Here is a 15,892-nt window from a genome sequence, read left to right on the forward strand (position 1 = left end):
CATCTGGCATTTTGTCACCCCCCCAGTGGTGACACCCGGGGCGGCCTGCCCCCACCACACCCCCTTCCTCCGCCCCTGCTCGCAGTGTTACTGCGATGGTAAGCACAAAGGCAGAAGAGCAACTGTCAGATAAAAAGCTTGCTCTAAGCGTAAAGGAGAAGCAGAAGAATGAAAAGGGAGGAGGAGTATGGAGGAAGAGAAGCTCTTACTGGGGTTGGATCCCAACAGCTTTGCCTCTAGTTCTTGCACCTGCTTCACCAGAAGCGAAATATGGTTCAGGAGGTCCTTATTCTGCAGCAGGAGCTGGTGCACTCGGGCTTGGGCCTCAAGGCGAGCAGCGGCCTCTGTTGCCAGCTGGTCCTTCAGCAAGTGCACCTGCAGGAACAGAGATAAAGGAAGACTCAGGTGAGATGCAGAGGCTCAGAGGAAGCGGGGAAGGAAGCAAAGGGAAATCTTCTCGGAAGACACTCTGCACCCATGTAGGCACACACTTGCTACGGCCGTCACAAAACTGCTAAAGGTAAAGGTAAAGGAACCCCTGACCATTAGGTCCAGTCATGGCCGACTCTGGGGTTGCTGCGCTCATCTCGCTTTACTGGCCGAGGGAGCCGGCGTACAGCTTCCGGGTCATGTGGCCAGCATGACTAAGCCGCTTCTGACGAACCAGAGCAGTGCACGGAAATGCCGTTCACCTTCCCGCCAGAGCGGTACCTATTTATCTACAGTGGTGCCCCGCAAGACGAACGCCTCGCAAGACGGAAAACCCGCTAGACGAAAGGGTTTTCCGTTTTGGAGGCGCTTCGCAAAACGAATTTCCCTATGGGCTTGCTTCGCAAGACGAAAATGTATTGCGAGTTCCTGCGTTTTTTCCCCCCTTCCCCCCCTTTTTCTAAGCAGCTAAGCCGCTTATCAGCTGATCCGCTAAGCTGATAAGCCGCTAAAAGCCGCTAAACCGCTAATAGCGCTAATCCGCTAAGCTGTCAATGGGCTGGCTTCGCAAGACGAAAAAACCGCTATACGAAGAGACTCATGGAACGGATTAATTTCGTCTTGCGAGGCACCACTGTACTTGCACTTTGACGTGCTTTCAAACTGCTAGGTTGGCAGGAGCAGGGACTGAACAACGGGAGCTCACCCCGTCGTGGGGATTCGAACCACTGACCTTCTGATCGGCAAGCCCTAGGCTCTGTGGTTTAACCCACAGCGCCACCAGTTTGTAAAGAGGGGTAGAAAATGCGCCCAGGAAAAGTGGATTTTCACAACATGGCCCAGGGAGGAGAAACGTGATGGGAACTGAGTGACGCTAAGAGCCAGAGAGAGGGAGCTTTCAAAGCTGAAATTGAGGCCTGGTGCCTGGACAACAGAGGAAGCCGTGGCAGTTGCTACTGGCTACTGAGAGTAACTGAGCAGAGGAAGGCTTAGGAGAAAAGATCTTGAGTTTGAAATTGTGATGAGACATCCAATTAGGCAGGATAAGCAGTTGGAGGTGCCAGACTGAACGGAGGGAGAATGAGCTGGGGCAAAGAGGGAGAACAGCAGTATTCTGGTGATATTGAAAGCCAAGATAACTGTCGGAAGCCGTGCTGCGATAGCAGGCAGATTTAAAAATAGCTAGGAATGAGGAACAGACTCCTGAGCAACATTCCGTGGAAACACTGAACGAGTAATAATAATAATACAAAAACCCTAAAGAATCATGGCAAGAAAAATCGATGGACTATGCAGAACTGGCAAAACTGACATACAAGCTACGGGACAAGGATAACTGTGACTTTAAAGATGAATGGGAACCCTTTACAAAGTATTTGAAGACGCAACAAAGCGAACTGGACTCCTTGGCTGGCTTTGAATAAACATTCACCATCTTTTTATTGATAATAATCAGCTAAATAGTTTGAGGGTCTATACAGCTGTGTAACATGCGGAAAACAGCATTTTTAGAGAAATCAAAGACTGGAATTGAAGGAAGTCGGGGGTGTGGGGGTGGGTGGGTTTTGTGGGGGAGGGAGGGGGGAAATGGGGGGGGGAATAAGGATGATATGTTTCTGCATAATATGTTTTGTTTTAATTTTGAATAAAAAGAGTTTTTTTAAAAAAGGGATAGCAGGCAGAATTAAAAATAGATAGGAATAAGGAACAGACTCCTGAGCAACATTCCGTGGAAACACTGAATGTGCAATAAAAACAACAACACAGGAGAGCGAATGAGAAGAAGAAGAAGAAGGGTTTGGATTTGATATCCCGCTTTATCACTATCCTACGGAGTCTCAAAGCGGCTAACATTCTCCTTTCCCTTCCTCCCCCACAACAAACACTCTGTGAGGTGAGTGGGGCTGAGAGACTTCAGAGAAGTGCGACTGGTCACCCAGCAGCTGCATGTGGAGGAGCGGAGACGCGAACCCGGTTCCCCAGATTACGAATCTACTGCTCTTAACCACTACACCACACAAAGTCACAGGGACCCAATAGGGCATCTCTCTCATGACACCAGCCACTGGCCCTTTAAGGCATCTGGTAATTTCTAGGACAGGCGCATTTCATGCAGCGGCTCTGCCCCGTGGATCCCTTTGTGCTCTTCCCTCCCGCAGAACAGAGATAACAACCTGGGACACGGCCACTTGCGTCTGCTGCGTCTGCTGCTGCAAGAGCTGCTGCAGAAGCTGCCTTTGGTGGTGAGCAGAGAGGGGGGTCCCTGGCTCAGACAGCTGGGCAGAAGACGGGAGCAGCATCTCGGGGGAAGCCGTCAGGATGTCCTCATTGTGGAGCAAGCCCTGAAAAAGACAAGCAAGCTGCAGGGAATCAGAAACAACAACAACAACAATTTATTATTTATACCCCACCCATCTGGCTGGGTTTTACCAGCTACTCTGGGCGGCTGCCAACAGAATATTAAAATACAATCATCTACCAAACATTAAAAGCTTCCCTAAACAGGTCTGCCTTCAGGTGTCTTCTAAAAGTCTGGTAGTTGTTTTTCTCTTTGACATCTGGTGGGAGGGTGTTCCACAGGGCGGGTGCCACTACCGAGAAGGCCCTCTGCATGGTTCCCTGTAACTTGGCTTCTCACAGCGAGGGAACTGCCAGAAGGCCCTCGGCACTGGACTGGGGGAAGACACCACGGAGTTGCTTTGATTTGCCATATCTAAGGCAAGAGAGATCAAACCCACCCCCCAAGATTAGATCCACACAAACGTGGGTCTTCCCCCACCCCCCGAGATGATTCTAAGGCTTGGGAAATTTGCTCTGCAGGCGTCTCTTCTGCTCCTGTGCTGCGGCTGCAGCCTGCTCTTTCGCAGACTCCTGGTTCTACGGAATGGGAGCCAACAGATTTCTGTAGGCTGAAGTCCCCCCCGCCCCAAAATGAATGTAAAGGTAAAGGTATCCCTGACCATTAGGTCCAGTCGTGACAACTCTGGGGTTGTGGCGCTCCTCTCGCGTTATTGGCCGAGCATGACTAAGCCGCTTCTGGCGAACCAGAGCAGCGCATGGAAACGTCGTTGACATTCCCGCCGGAGTGGTACCTATTTATCTACTTGCACTTTGACGTGCTTTCGAACTGCTAGGTTGGCAGGAGCTGGGACCGAGCAACGGGAGCTTACCTCGTCGCGGGGATTCGAACCGCCGACCTTCTGATCGGCAAGTCCTAGGCTCTGTGGTTTAACCCACAGCGCCACCCGTGTCCCTCAAGATGAACATACCTTGGTGCAAAGCAGGCCAGGCAGCTCTCCCCCGACAGCATCAAGGTCCGTCACTCCCCTGTTGAACTCCAAGTGGTGCCTCCCCGGCAGCCCAGAGTCCACGGCATCAATGTCCGTTTCCTCAGCGGCGACAACCGGCTCGGCTTCAGGCAAGGCTAGGAGAAAACAAATTGTACCGTGAGGGCAGGGTGGTGGTGGAGGGAATTATCCCCCAAAACTCTTGGTAGAAAATGGAAGGAAGTCCGCAAGCTTCTCCTCTAAGGGTCAAGGGGGGCAGTAGAAGCCCCGTGTGGCCTGCTTGCCAAGGGGCAGGCAGTGGGTTGTGGGGGGGATGCGTCAGATGGCAGAAGATCCAACCCCCATGGCAGGACGCCAGGAACGGATAAGGCAAGGGAAAGTTCTTACCAACTGCTTTTTATTCAATATTCACACAGAGAGGCTTGGGAATGCAGCCTCTTGGAATTATGGTGTTGCCCCGAGTGAGTGTCCACCCCCGTTCTCATGTGTCACAACTACGGGTGCTGCTATGTGCCCTCTGCCTTTGAGTTCTTTGCTCTCCTACTTTCAAGGCTCGCCAGGTTCTGGGAGATGGAGGGTCTGGAATGCTTTCTAAAGACACTGAGTCCATCAACTGACGCCCCTTTGGTGCTTCTTCTTCTTCCTCCTCCTCTCCCGTTATTTCCCAACTTTCCCCCTCATCTTCCCCTGACCTGTGACCTCCCTCAAACCCCTGTTGTAATTCTGAACTGCCTTCTTCTCCTCTGGAAGGGTCAGGCCGGGGAGGCCGTCTCCACCATTCCTCCTCTGCCCAGTCCCTGACAGTATGGGGCCAGATGTTTGCTCTGCACACCCTTTCAACTCAGAGGGAGAGGGAGTTTCTCAAACTTTGCCAAGTGCAACTTTCCTCATCACGTTGTTGCAGGCTGACACTATGAGGACAGTGTTGGGCTTCCTCCCCACCCGGGGGTGGTTATGGAATCGTAGAGTCACAGAACTGTGGCATTGGAAGGGACCCTTCCAGGAATCTCAACTGAAGCATCTATGACAGATCCACACAACTCCTAGTGGTTTCTGGAAGCCCTGTTGCTCTGAGAAGAGAGTGATTCTCTTCAGGACTTAGTCCGAGGAGGAGGAACATCCAGAATGATGGTGCCAGCAGCAGCCTCTTAGCCCTCGCCCACGCACCTGGCGCCTCCGGGTCTTCTCTGCCCTTCTCGCTCTGGCTGTCCTCTTGGCCGTCCGCGTTCTGGTGAGTGTGCTGCAGGCTCAGCTTGTGGCAGACCTCAAACGCTTGCCCCACAGTTCGGACAATGCGCATGGCCTGACTCTGCAGAGAGGCAAGGAAAGAGGTTCTTCTCGGGGCACAAAGAACCACGGACCCTTTGCCAAATCGAGAACCTCCTGCCACCTCTGCTCTCATGCAACTGGAGAGAAACCCAAGGATGCAACTCCAACCGGGGGTAGCGCCACACAGGATCCTGACCATTCAAGCAGTCCAGGCAAGGCATTTGTGCCCAAGTAACTGCCCCCAGCTCCCCCATCCTCTCTCTCTCTTTTTAATATAATTTTTATTAAATTTTCCATTTTACAATTTAAAATACTCATTAAACATCCTTAAGATATCAGTGACTTCCTTTCTTCTCTTTCCATGGCTCATTTTGCATACAACAAATCCCTGCATATTTTACATAAACTAAACCATTCAGTATTCCATTATTACATCCATCAAAACTTGTTTACACTGTTGAATTTATCTTAATGCTGCCAGGGTTTTCAGCTGTACACCATTATTTCCCATAGATTCAATAAACGTTCTCCAATCTTCTCTAAATGTATGTTCTTCTTGTTCTCTTATTCTATAGGTTGTCTGCAAGCTGCGCATATTCTGTCAACTTAAGTCCCATTCTTCTTTGGTTGGGACTTTTTTGGGCTAACAAAACATGGGCCACAGTAGTGACATACAGAAGTAACCTTTTTTGACACCTGGGAATTTCAGTCTGAATCATCCCCAACAGAAAGGACTCTGTCTTTTGGGAGAAAGTACTTTTAATTCTTTCCCCAATTTGTTATAGATCATTTCCCAATACTCTTCTACCCTTTTACAAGTCCCGCACATATGAAAGAACATTCCCTCCAACTCTTTGCGTCTCCATGGGAAGCCAATTCTTAAGTCCAGAGGGGGGCCCTCCAGATGTTTCAGTCTACCATAGCATGTAAAAACAGAAAGAAAGAGTAGAAGAAAGGAAAAATCCTTTGGCACCAGAGGTGGTCTTTTCTCATACTAGCTTCAATCTGGGGGAGAAAATTGCATTCCTTGTAACCTGCTCACAATCCCCATCTAAGTAGGTCTGAGGTTCCACACTGTGTCTCCAGCTGCAAGCTCTGCCAGAGGTGCTAAGTCCACATTTACAGCAGGATCCTGCCCCGCAAAGAGAGATACTCAGAGGCCCCCACCCCAAGGCTTGCCTGCTGCTGGCCAGACCAGACCAGCTTGGAGCTCACCTTCTTCTTCGACTTGAAGACGTTGCAGCGGAAGACGTTGCTGGAGCCATCCCTGGCAATGTAGCTGAAGATCTTCAGGTCCTGGGAATCGTGGGACACGTAGAATATCCTGCAGGAACGGCACAATAATTGTACAGGTACCCAAGATGTGCAAAAGAGGCTCCCATGCTCTTTGGCTGGGATGGGAGCCTGTGGCCATCCAGTGTGGTGGGACTCACAAGTCCCATCACCCCTGGGCACTGGCCATACTGGTTGCCATGGGTGGGAGTCCAATAACAGCTTCCGACCCAGGCACAAGAGGAAATCAGGACAAGGGCAAGTACTCCTGTCTTGGAATGGTTATTTGGGATGGGCTCTGCATAAAGAAGGGACGCGGGTGGCGCTGTGGGTTAAACCACAGAGCATAGGACTTGCTAATCAGAAGGTCGGCGGTTCAAATCCCCATGACGGGGTGAGCTCCTGTTGCTCGTTCCCTGCTCCTGCCAACCTAGCAGTTTGAAAGCACATCAAAGTGCAAGTAGATAAATAGGTACCGCTCCGGCGGGAAGGTAAACGGTGTTTCTGTGCGCTACTCTGGTTCACCAGAAGCAGCTTAGTCATGCTGGCCACACGACCTCCGGAGCTGTACACCGGCTCCCTCGGCCAATAAAGCGAGATGAACACCGCAACCCCAGAGTCGGCCACAACTGGAGCTAACGGTCAAGGGTCCCTTTACCTTTACCTGCATAAAGAAAAAAAGGTAAAAGTAAAGGACTCCTGGATGGTTAAGTCCAGTCAAAGGCAACTATGGGGTGTGGTGCTCATCTCGCTTTCAGGCTGAGGAAGCCGGCATTTGTCCGCAGACAGCTTTCCAGGTCATGTGGTCAGCATGACTAAACCACTTCTGGTGCAACGGGACACTATGACGGAAACCAGAGTGCACGGAAATGCCATTTACCTTCCCATCGCAGCGGTACCTATTTATCTACAGTGGGACCTTGGGTTAAGTACTTAATTCGTTCTGGAGGTCCGTTCTTAACCTGAAACTGTCCTTAACCTGAAGGACCACTTTAGCTAATGGGGCCTCCTGCTGCCGCCGTGCTGCCAGAGCATGATTTCTGTTCTCATCCTGAAGCAAAGTTCTTAACCCAAGGTACTATTTTTGGGTTAGCGGTCTGTAACCTGAAGCGTATGTAACCTGAAGTGTATGTAACCTGAGGTACCACTGTACTTGCACCAGCGTGTTTTCGAACTGCTAGGCTGGCAGAAACTGGGACAGAGCGATGGGAGCTCACTCCATTACGGGGATTCAAACCGCCTACCTTCCGATCGGCAAGCCCAAGAGGCTCAGTGGTGTAGACCACAACGCCACCCGCGTCCCTCTGCATACAGGACATCAGGCACTAATGAACGACACCAGGCTTCATGTGGGAACACTCAGAGTGGCGAGGGGATCCTTGACTCAGAAAAGTCCACCTGCTGTCAACCTTCAGGGGGCCTCAACTGGCTCTTGTGAACAGTGACAAGCAAGACCATGTCCTTTTCAATTTTATGTGTGTGTGTTTTTTTCTTTTAAAGCAACCGAGCCCATCCTCCCCTTGTGCCTCGTTTGCAGTGTTCCCTTCTTCCTGAGACAAGGCTCTGCTTCCCCTTTCATTAACCTGCCAATAGCGGCCAGAGGTCCAACTGTAGATTCTTTTGGCCAGACACCGACCGACCCAAGTTAAGTGCGCTACGAGCCGACACTCCTTCCCTGCTCTCGAGATCTCACCTGTAGATCGGGTCGTGCATCACCAGTAGTTTGCTCTCGTCCCAGTCCCATTCTTTCTTCTGCAAAAGAGAGCTGCGCATAAGCAAGACAGATGCCTCACTGAGTGGCAGAGTTATTACAAAACTCACAAGGAAGGTTCTGTGCACCCACAACCCTTCAGGTGACCTGGCATCAGCTGATGTCACCTGCAACCCGCAGGGCGGGCGGGATGAGATTTGACTCTGCATTGGCTGCAGGTGCCTTTTGCCAGGAAGGAAGAGGCACCTGCAGCCAATGCAGCAGGATATGGCCCACAGTAGCCAGCTGATGGGCGAGGCTTAGGTTCTACTCGTGTAAGAGGAGCGCACAGCCAAACAAGGCCTGTAAGCTGTAAAGGTAAAGGTAAAGGGACCCCTGACCATTAGGTCCAGTCGTGGCCGACTCTGGGGTTGTGGCGCTCATCTCGCTTTATTGGCCGAGGGAGCCGGCGTACCAGAGCAGCGCACGGAAACACCGTTTACCTTCCCGCCAGAGGGATACCTATTTATCTACTTGCACTGGCGTGCTTTCAAACTGCTAGCTTGGCAGGAGCAGGGACCGAGCAACGGGCGCTCACCCCGTCATGGGGATTCGAACCGCCAACCTTCTGATCGGCAAGTCCTAGGCTCTGTGGTTTAACCCACAGCGCCACCCACGTCCCGTTTTTGTGCACCCGGAAGCAGTGGCAGTGGGGTAGAAGGAGAGGAAAGAGGAAAAGGAAGCTTCTTTCTCCCCTTGGTCTCCCCCCGCCCCGCCGTAGGAAGCACAAGCGTTTCAAAACACCTTTTTGTACCTCCCACAAGATCTGTTCTCTCCTTCATTTCCCCCTCAACGCAATAAGAAATGCTGCTGTGCATTTGAAAATGCAGGTCTACTGCTTATTCCTCTCATGGCAACAGCAGCAGGGACAGGGACCACTAAGGAGAGAAAGAAGTGTCCTCTGTTTTGTCTGTCTGTCCGTCCGTCCCCGTCCCCCACCACTGCCACTGCCACTGTTCCCTGTAAGATTGGGCCATGCCCCTCTGTAACATTTAATCTGACCAATTCTGGTAAGGGCCCGTCTGGCAGAGACAAAAAGAAACCTTGCTCTCTTTTACCTCACAGAGCCAGAAAGGACAGTGGCCGCCTCATGAAAGTCAACGAAATCTCCTTCCATCCAGCCTAAGGGAGGAATTGCACAGACGGGGCCCAGAGCTTATTGCAGCCCGAGGAATCGGGAGCTCACCTTCTTCTTCTTCTTTTTCTTCAGCAGCACCTTCACGCCGTCCACGGACACCATGAGAGTGACCTTCTTCTTCTTTATACTTTTGGCTTTGAACTCGTACTGTGGGGAGCAAAAGCACAATGGGAAGGAAGGCCCCCTCAGCAGCGTCTCCAAGCTATTTGTGAAGCACACGAATCCACCCCTTGGCCTGCCACCCCCAGAGGCTTATTTCATGCGCAAGGCAGCCCCCATGTCATAGCTACCATGTTTCCTAGGGGCACTTTGTGTGGACCTTAGTATGCGCAAGCAACCTCATAAGGGAGCCAGACAGGTGGGCCACGGACAAGGGCAGCGTCAGTGGAAGATGCAATGTGCTTGGAGGGGATACCCCAGCAAGGAGCTTCCGCAGGCCTGGCCAGCTGTCTGCCTGTTGAGGAAAAGACCTTTTCTTTCTGTTTTACATTTTAGAATATTCACTTAAAGGTATAGGGACCCCTGACCGTTAGGTCCAGTCGTGGATGACTCTGGGGTTGGCGGTGCTCATCTCGCTTTATTGGTCGAAGGAGCCGGCGTACAGCTTTCATGTCATGTGGCCAGCATGACTCTGGCGAACCAGAGCAGCACATGGAAATGCTGTTTACCTTCCCGCCGGAGTGGTACCTATTTATCTACTTGACGTGTTTTCGAACTGCTAGGTTGGCAGGAGCAGATACCGAGCAACGGGAGCTCACCCCGTCCCGGGGATTTGAACCGCTGACCTTCTGATTGGCAAGCCCTAGGTTCTGTGGTTTAACCCACAGCGCCACCCACGTCCCTAATATTCACTTAAACAACCTTAAAATATCAACGACTTCCCTTCCTCTCTTTCCATGGTTCATTTTGCACAAACATAAATAGCTGAATATTTTACATAAAATAAACCATTCAGTATTCTATTATTGCACCTACGAAAACTTATTTACACTGCTGGATTTATCTTAATGCTGCCCACGTTTTCAAATATACACAATTTCCCTGCATATATTCAACAAACGTTTTCCAATCTTCTTTAAACCTATGTTCTTCTTGTTCTCTTATTCTATATGTTAGGACCGCAAGCTGTGCATATTCCATCCGTTTAATTTGCCTATCTTCTTTAGTTGGAACCTCACTCATTTTCCATTTTTGGGTTAACGAAACACAGGCCGCAGTAGTGTCACACATAAATAACCTTTTTTGACACCTGGGAATTTCAGTCTGAATTATCTCCAACAGAAAGGACTCTGGGTTTGGTTTCGTTTTTTGGTGTGTGTGGGGGTGCTTTTAAACATTTTTTCCAGTTCATTATGAATTATTTCCCATCGCTCTTTTACCCTTTTACAGGTCCACCATATAGTATAGAACATACCCTTTCCTAGCTTCTGAGCCACTTCTGACTTGTACAAAACAGAGAAGTACAAATGGATGATAGGACAAACTCACCGTCTCAGTACTAACATGAAGCACAAGCCTCAGGGCACATTTGGCATGAAGTACAGCCCTCCACAGAATTCCTGAGAGCAAGCTCCATGGGAATAATAATAATAATAATAATAATAATAATAATAATAATAAAAAATTATTATTTCTACCCCGCCCATCTGGCTGGGTTTCCCCAGCCACTCTGGGCGGCTTCCTACAGAAGGTTAAAAATACATTAAAACATTAGTCGTTAAAAACTTCCCTAAACAGGGCTGCCTTCAGATGTCTTCTAAATGTCATATCGTTGTTTACCTCTTTGGCATCTGAATGAACTAGAGCAGAAAAAGACTGAAAAGGCAGGGTTACTTTTGTCCTAAAACTATCAAATACAGTGGTGCCTCGGTTTAAGAACAGTCCGGTTTAAGAACAATTTGGTTTACAAACTCCGCAAAACCAGAAATACTGTCTTGTTTGAGACCTTTAACTCAGTCTAAGAACAGAAGCCGAACGTTGGAAGGGCCCCGGTGGCGGGAGACCTCATTAGGGAAAGCATGCCTCGGTTTAAGAACAGTTTCGGTTTAAGAACAGACTTCTGGAACGGATTAAGTTAGTAAACCGAGGTCCCACTGTAGTTTCATTCAGGATCCTGAGACATCCTCCGGAGGTATGATAACAGGGAGTCACAGGTGACCCCTGAAAGATTTTAAGACTTCAGTATGTTCTCTGCATGAAGATCTCAGATTGTGTGACGGAGCCTCTATGCACCTTCAGGGTCCAGAGTGAAATCTGAGCCTATGATGGAAAATTATTGCACAAGCAGCTTTACAATAACTGTTTTATACAGGAGAATAAAGCAAGGATTGTTTTCGTACATGAGTCACAGCTGCTGAGAAAGACCTGCTGAAGACTAAGGGCTCATCCACACTTAGCCTTTCTAGCCACAGGCTTATGCTTCTCCAGTTCATGTTTTAACACTAGTTCTTTTTTGTTGTTTTTTGCCCCGGTGCTTTATTCAGGAAAACCCGACATTTACCACTGCATTGGAGCAATTTGAGTTGTCCGCAGATTGCCATTTGTTCCGATACTACAGTAAAGAGCAGTATTTTAAAGGGAGAGCACTGGGGCAAAAAAGGAAGGAAGGAAGGAAGGAAGGAAGGAAGGAAGGAAGGAAGGAAGGACTCAAACACAGACCTGGAAAGCCCTTGCCCTTTGCCCAGAGCTGTGCAGAGCGAAGGTTAGTGTGGTTGAGCCCTGAGTAGGCTCTGTCACTGATGGGGAGAGGGTCCTTGCTTAGCAATAGGAAACCTTTTTTCCTTGGTGTACATCGGTTCTTAAGGAACAGCAATGCTGCAGATGAAACACAGATTATTTCACGCTGTCAGAACCATGACAGAAGATGGTGTCAAGGAAGGACGTGTGAATCAGTCAAAATACCCAGGTCCAAACACACAGTATGAAGTCAGGGGTGAGACATTCCTATCAGGAAACGTAAGGGCCATTGCGATAGCTGGAGGTAGCTCCTCCATTGGTGATGGATGACGTATCATCCAACCATGACAGCTCCTCCTTTAACCAGAACAGAAGTATAAAAAGCCAGACAGCAGCACAGACTGAGAATTATTCTTCCTACTACATTTCTGCACTTTGGACCAAGTAGAGCAAATTATTTAATCAACGACGGACGTGGTTCAGTTCGCTGCTTGCTTCCTATACAGTGGTGCCCCGCAAGACGAATGCCTCTCAAGACGAAAAACCCACTAGACGAAAGGGTTTTCCGTTTTGGAGGCGCTTCGCAAAACGAATTTCCTATGGGCTTGCTTCGCAAGACGAAAATGTCTTGCGAGTTCCTGTGGGGTTTTTTTCTCTCCCACCCCCCCTTTTTCTAAGCTGATAAGCCGCTTATCTGCTAAGCCGATAAGCTGCTAAAAGCCGCTAAAAGCCGCTAATAGCGCTAATCCGTCAATGGGCTTGCTTTGCAAGACGAAAAAACCGCTAGACGAAAAGACTCGCAGAACGGATTCTTTTCGTCTTGCGAGGCACCACTGTATTTGTAATGCCAGCTTTGCAAACTGCATAGCTTTTGTTTTATCTCAAGTTTATTTTGCATTGCATTTCATTCCCGTGGGCTCACCCAAATGCTCAAGTAGCCCTTCATTTTCTTTATTAGTTACAGATCTGTACCATTTGTAAAAACCATCCACTTCTGTAACCACAATGCAAACTCTTAAATGTTGTATCTTATCTTTAATAAAAATGTGAATGCCTCCCGGTCAAATCCTGAGTCGGCAGTTCTGTTTTCTGGCTTGGTTAGCCACCGGCATGTCCTCAAGCTAGATATCGGCCTTACCTGACCATTGGGCTGCTGAGAATCACATTTACAAAGACTTGTCCGAGTGTAAGGTAAAGGTAAAGGTACCCCTGCCCGTACGGGCCAGTCTTGACAGGCTCTGGGGTTGTGCGCCCATCTCACTTAAGAGGCCAGGGGCCAGCGCTGTCCGGAGACACTTCCGGGTCACGTGGCCAGCGTGACATTGCTGCTCTGGCCAGAGCCAGAGCCGCACACGGAAACGCCGTTTACCTTCCCGCTGGTAAGCGGTCCCTATTTATCTACTTGCACCCGGAGGTGCTTTCGAACTGCTAGGTTGGCAGGCGCTGGGACCGAGCAGCGGGAGCACACCCCGCCGCAGGGATCCGAACCGCCGACCTTTCGATCGGCAAGTCCTAGGCGCTGAGGCTTTAACCCAAAGGGCCTTGCACCATGGGAAACTGCTTCGTGTGATCTCTACAACCCTTATTTATCCACAAAATCACTCCATGGGTCAGACTTGCTCCAGGCAGGGGACCAACATTTAATTTTGCATTTGCAAACCGCCAAGAGAGGGGCATATATTGATCATTTTGGGGCAGGAACAGGGAATGGCAATGTGATAGAAAGCTGGATTTCCTTGTCAACAATGTCACAGAAGGACATAGGCCTGGTGCCAACATCAGATCATGGAATCAGGAAGATCCTGTTTTCAAAAGGTCACATGTGACAGAATTCATCAGTTTAATGCACACTGCTTCTACCTCTCAATAGTTTACACAAGCAAAACAAACCCATACACACATCCAGGGCGGTTATATAATATTCATATAAAATTTGGGCCAGGGGGAGTGGACGGGAGTCCCCCAATCTCTCCAAACTGACCTTTGTCTTCAGCATCTCCTTTATTTTCCACAGAGGCTATTTAAAAAAGCAGAAAGTCTACCCTTTTGCCATCCAAAATCAGGCTGTGGGGGAAGACAGGGGCCCTAACTAAGTTCTCAGAACATCTAAGAGCCACAAAGCAGGAGCAATGAGGAAAGGGAGCCAGGCTGGCCCATAAGGGGGGCAGAAATAATCCTCAGTAGCATAATATATTTTATTAGGACCAGCCAAACGTGTCACAAAACGGTGGCAACATTTTTGTCCTCTAGGACAGTGTTTCCCAACCTTGTGCCTCCAGCTGTTTTTGGACTACAATTCCCATCATCCCTTGCCACTGGTCTTGCTAGTCAGGGATGATGGGAGTTGTAGTTCAAAAACAGCTGGAGGCACAAGGTTGGGAAACACTGCTCTAGGAGAGGCAAGAGTTGGAAGGGGAGTAAAGAAATATAAACAACAAAAAGGTACAAAAGTATGCTTGGGCGTCAGCTATTCAGGATTCTGATAAATATTTAAATCCTTGCATCCAGGGGTTTAAATGCACAGAACAAAAAGATCTTCCCATCTAACATCCTCCAGGTTTCAAAGCCCTTGGGAGTTCAAAAAGGGGGGATTTACCAAGGTATGAGGTGTAACACTTGGGATAAAGGTAAAGGTAAAGGGACCCCTGACCATTAGGTCCAGTCATGACCGGCTCTGGGGTTGCGGCGTTCATCTTGGTTTATTGGCCAAGGGAGCCAGTGTACAGCTTCCGGGTCATGTGGCCAGCATGACTAAGCCGCTTCTGGCGAACCAGAGCAGCGCACGGAAACACTGTTTACTTTCCCGCCAGAGCTCCATCTGGTACACCGGCTGAGACCCTACCTGCCCACAGACTGTCTCACCAGAGTGGTGCATGCTCTAGTTATCTCTCACTTGGACTACTGCAATGCGCTCTACGTGGTGCTACCTTTGAAGGTGACCCGGAAACTACAACTAATCCAGAATTCGGCAGCTGGACTTGTGACTGGGAGTGGCCGCCGAGACCACATAACACTGGTCCTGAGAGATCTGCATTGGCTCCCAGTACGTTTCTGAGCACAATTCAAAGTGTTGGTGCTGACCTTTAAAGCCCTAAACGGCCTTGGTCCTGTATACCTGAAGGAGCGTCTCCACCTCCATCGTTCAGCCCGGACACTGAGGTCCAGCTCCGAGGGCCTTCTGGCGGTTCCCTCACTGCAAGAAATGAGGTTACAGGGAACCAGGCAGAAGGCCTTCTCGGTAGTGGCACCCTCCCTGTGGAACACCTTCCCATCAGATGTCAAGGGAATAAATAACTACCTGACATTTAGAAGACATCTGAAGGCAGCCCTGTTTAGGGAAGCTTTTAATGTGTGACATTTTAATGTACAGTGGTACCTTGGGTTAAGAACTTAATTCATTCTAGAGATCCGTTCTTAACCTGAAACTGTTCTTAACCTGAAGCACCACTTTAGCTAAGGGGGCCTCCCGCTGCACGATTTCTGTTCTCATCCTGAAGCAAAGTTCTTAACCTGAGGTACTATTTCTGGGTTAGCGGAGTCTGTAACCTGAGGCGTATGTAACCTGAAGCGTATGTAACCCGACGTACCACTGTATTTTTAATCTTTGTTGGAAGCCGCCCAGAGTGGCTGGGGAAACACAGCCAGATGGGCGGGGTACAAATTATTATTATTATTATTATTATTATTATTATTATTATTATTATTATTTGCTGCTTGCAATAATGCCTTGGACGTGCCATCTGGCCACACACACCAAATGTGTCTTTGAAATCACAGGTTCAGTGCTAGTGAAAACACACAAGGGGCTCGAGCCCTCCATACAATCAGGAACCCTGGGCAAGTGCGCTTCTCCTTATGGGAAGACAGATATTTATAGATTTATTCTCGTTCACATACACTTGCATGTTGCTGTCGCATTTAGCTCTTTGAGGCGGGTCCGGTTCTTTCTTTCTTTCTTTCTTTCTTTCGTTCTTTCTTTCTTTCTTTCAGCATTATAATCTGAAATTTGTAGTTGTGTAGGATTAGACGAACGGAATTGGATGGTTTGAGATAATGACCAAGAATTATACG

The 15,892-nt window shown here is 49.1% G+C and overlaps 1 protein-coding gene across 3 annotated transcripts in view; it reads right to left on the reverse strand.

The window, feature by feature from the left end:
* The window catches only part of LOC307218680 (carboxyl-terminal PDZ ligand of neuronal nitric oxide synthase protein-like), a 70,082-nt gene that overhangs the window by 25,523 nt on the left and 28,667 nt on the right, over positions 1–15,892 (reverse strand). For 2 of the 3 annotated variants that reach the window (XR_013840027.1, XM_079981380.1), the window contains exons 3-9: positions 9,194–9,292; positions 7,951–8,009; positions 6,201–6,309; positions 4,884–5,025; positions 3,699–3,853; positions 2,604–2,771; positions 210–375 (exon numbers count right to left, since the gene is read on the reverse strand). Coding sequence is in view for 2 of the 3 variants with exons in the window: in XM_079981380.1 (XP_079837506.1) it covers positions 210–375; positions 2,604–2,771; positions 3,699–3,853; positions 4,884–5,025; positions 6,201–6,309; positions 7,951–8,009; positions 9,194–9,292 (898 nt within the window). In the remaining variant the exon portion in view is untranslated. Of the gene's footprint in view, positions 1–209; positions 376–2,603; positions 2,772–3,698; positions 3,854–4,883; positions 5,026–6,200; positions 6,310–7,950; positions 8,023–9,193; positions 9,293–15,892 lie in introns of those variants that run through there. The other variant, XM_079981381.1, reaches the window with a different exon arrangement.

Source organism: Podarcis cretensis (assembly GCF_951804945.1).
Source record: "Podarcis cretensis genome assembly, chromosome: 6".
Lineage (NCBI taxonomy): Eukaryota > Metazoa > Chordata > Lepidosauria > Squamata > Lacertidae > Podarcis > Podarcis cretensis.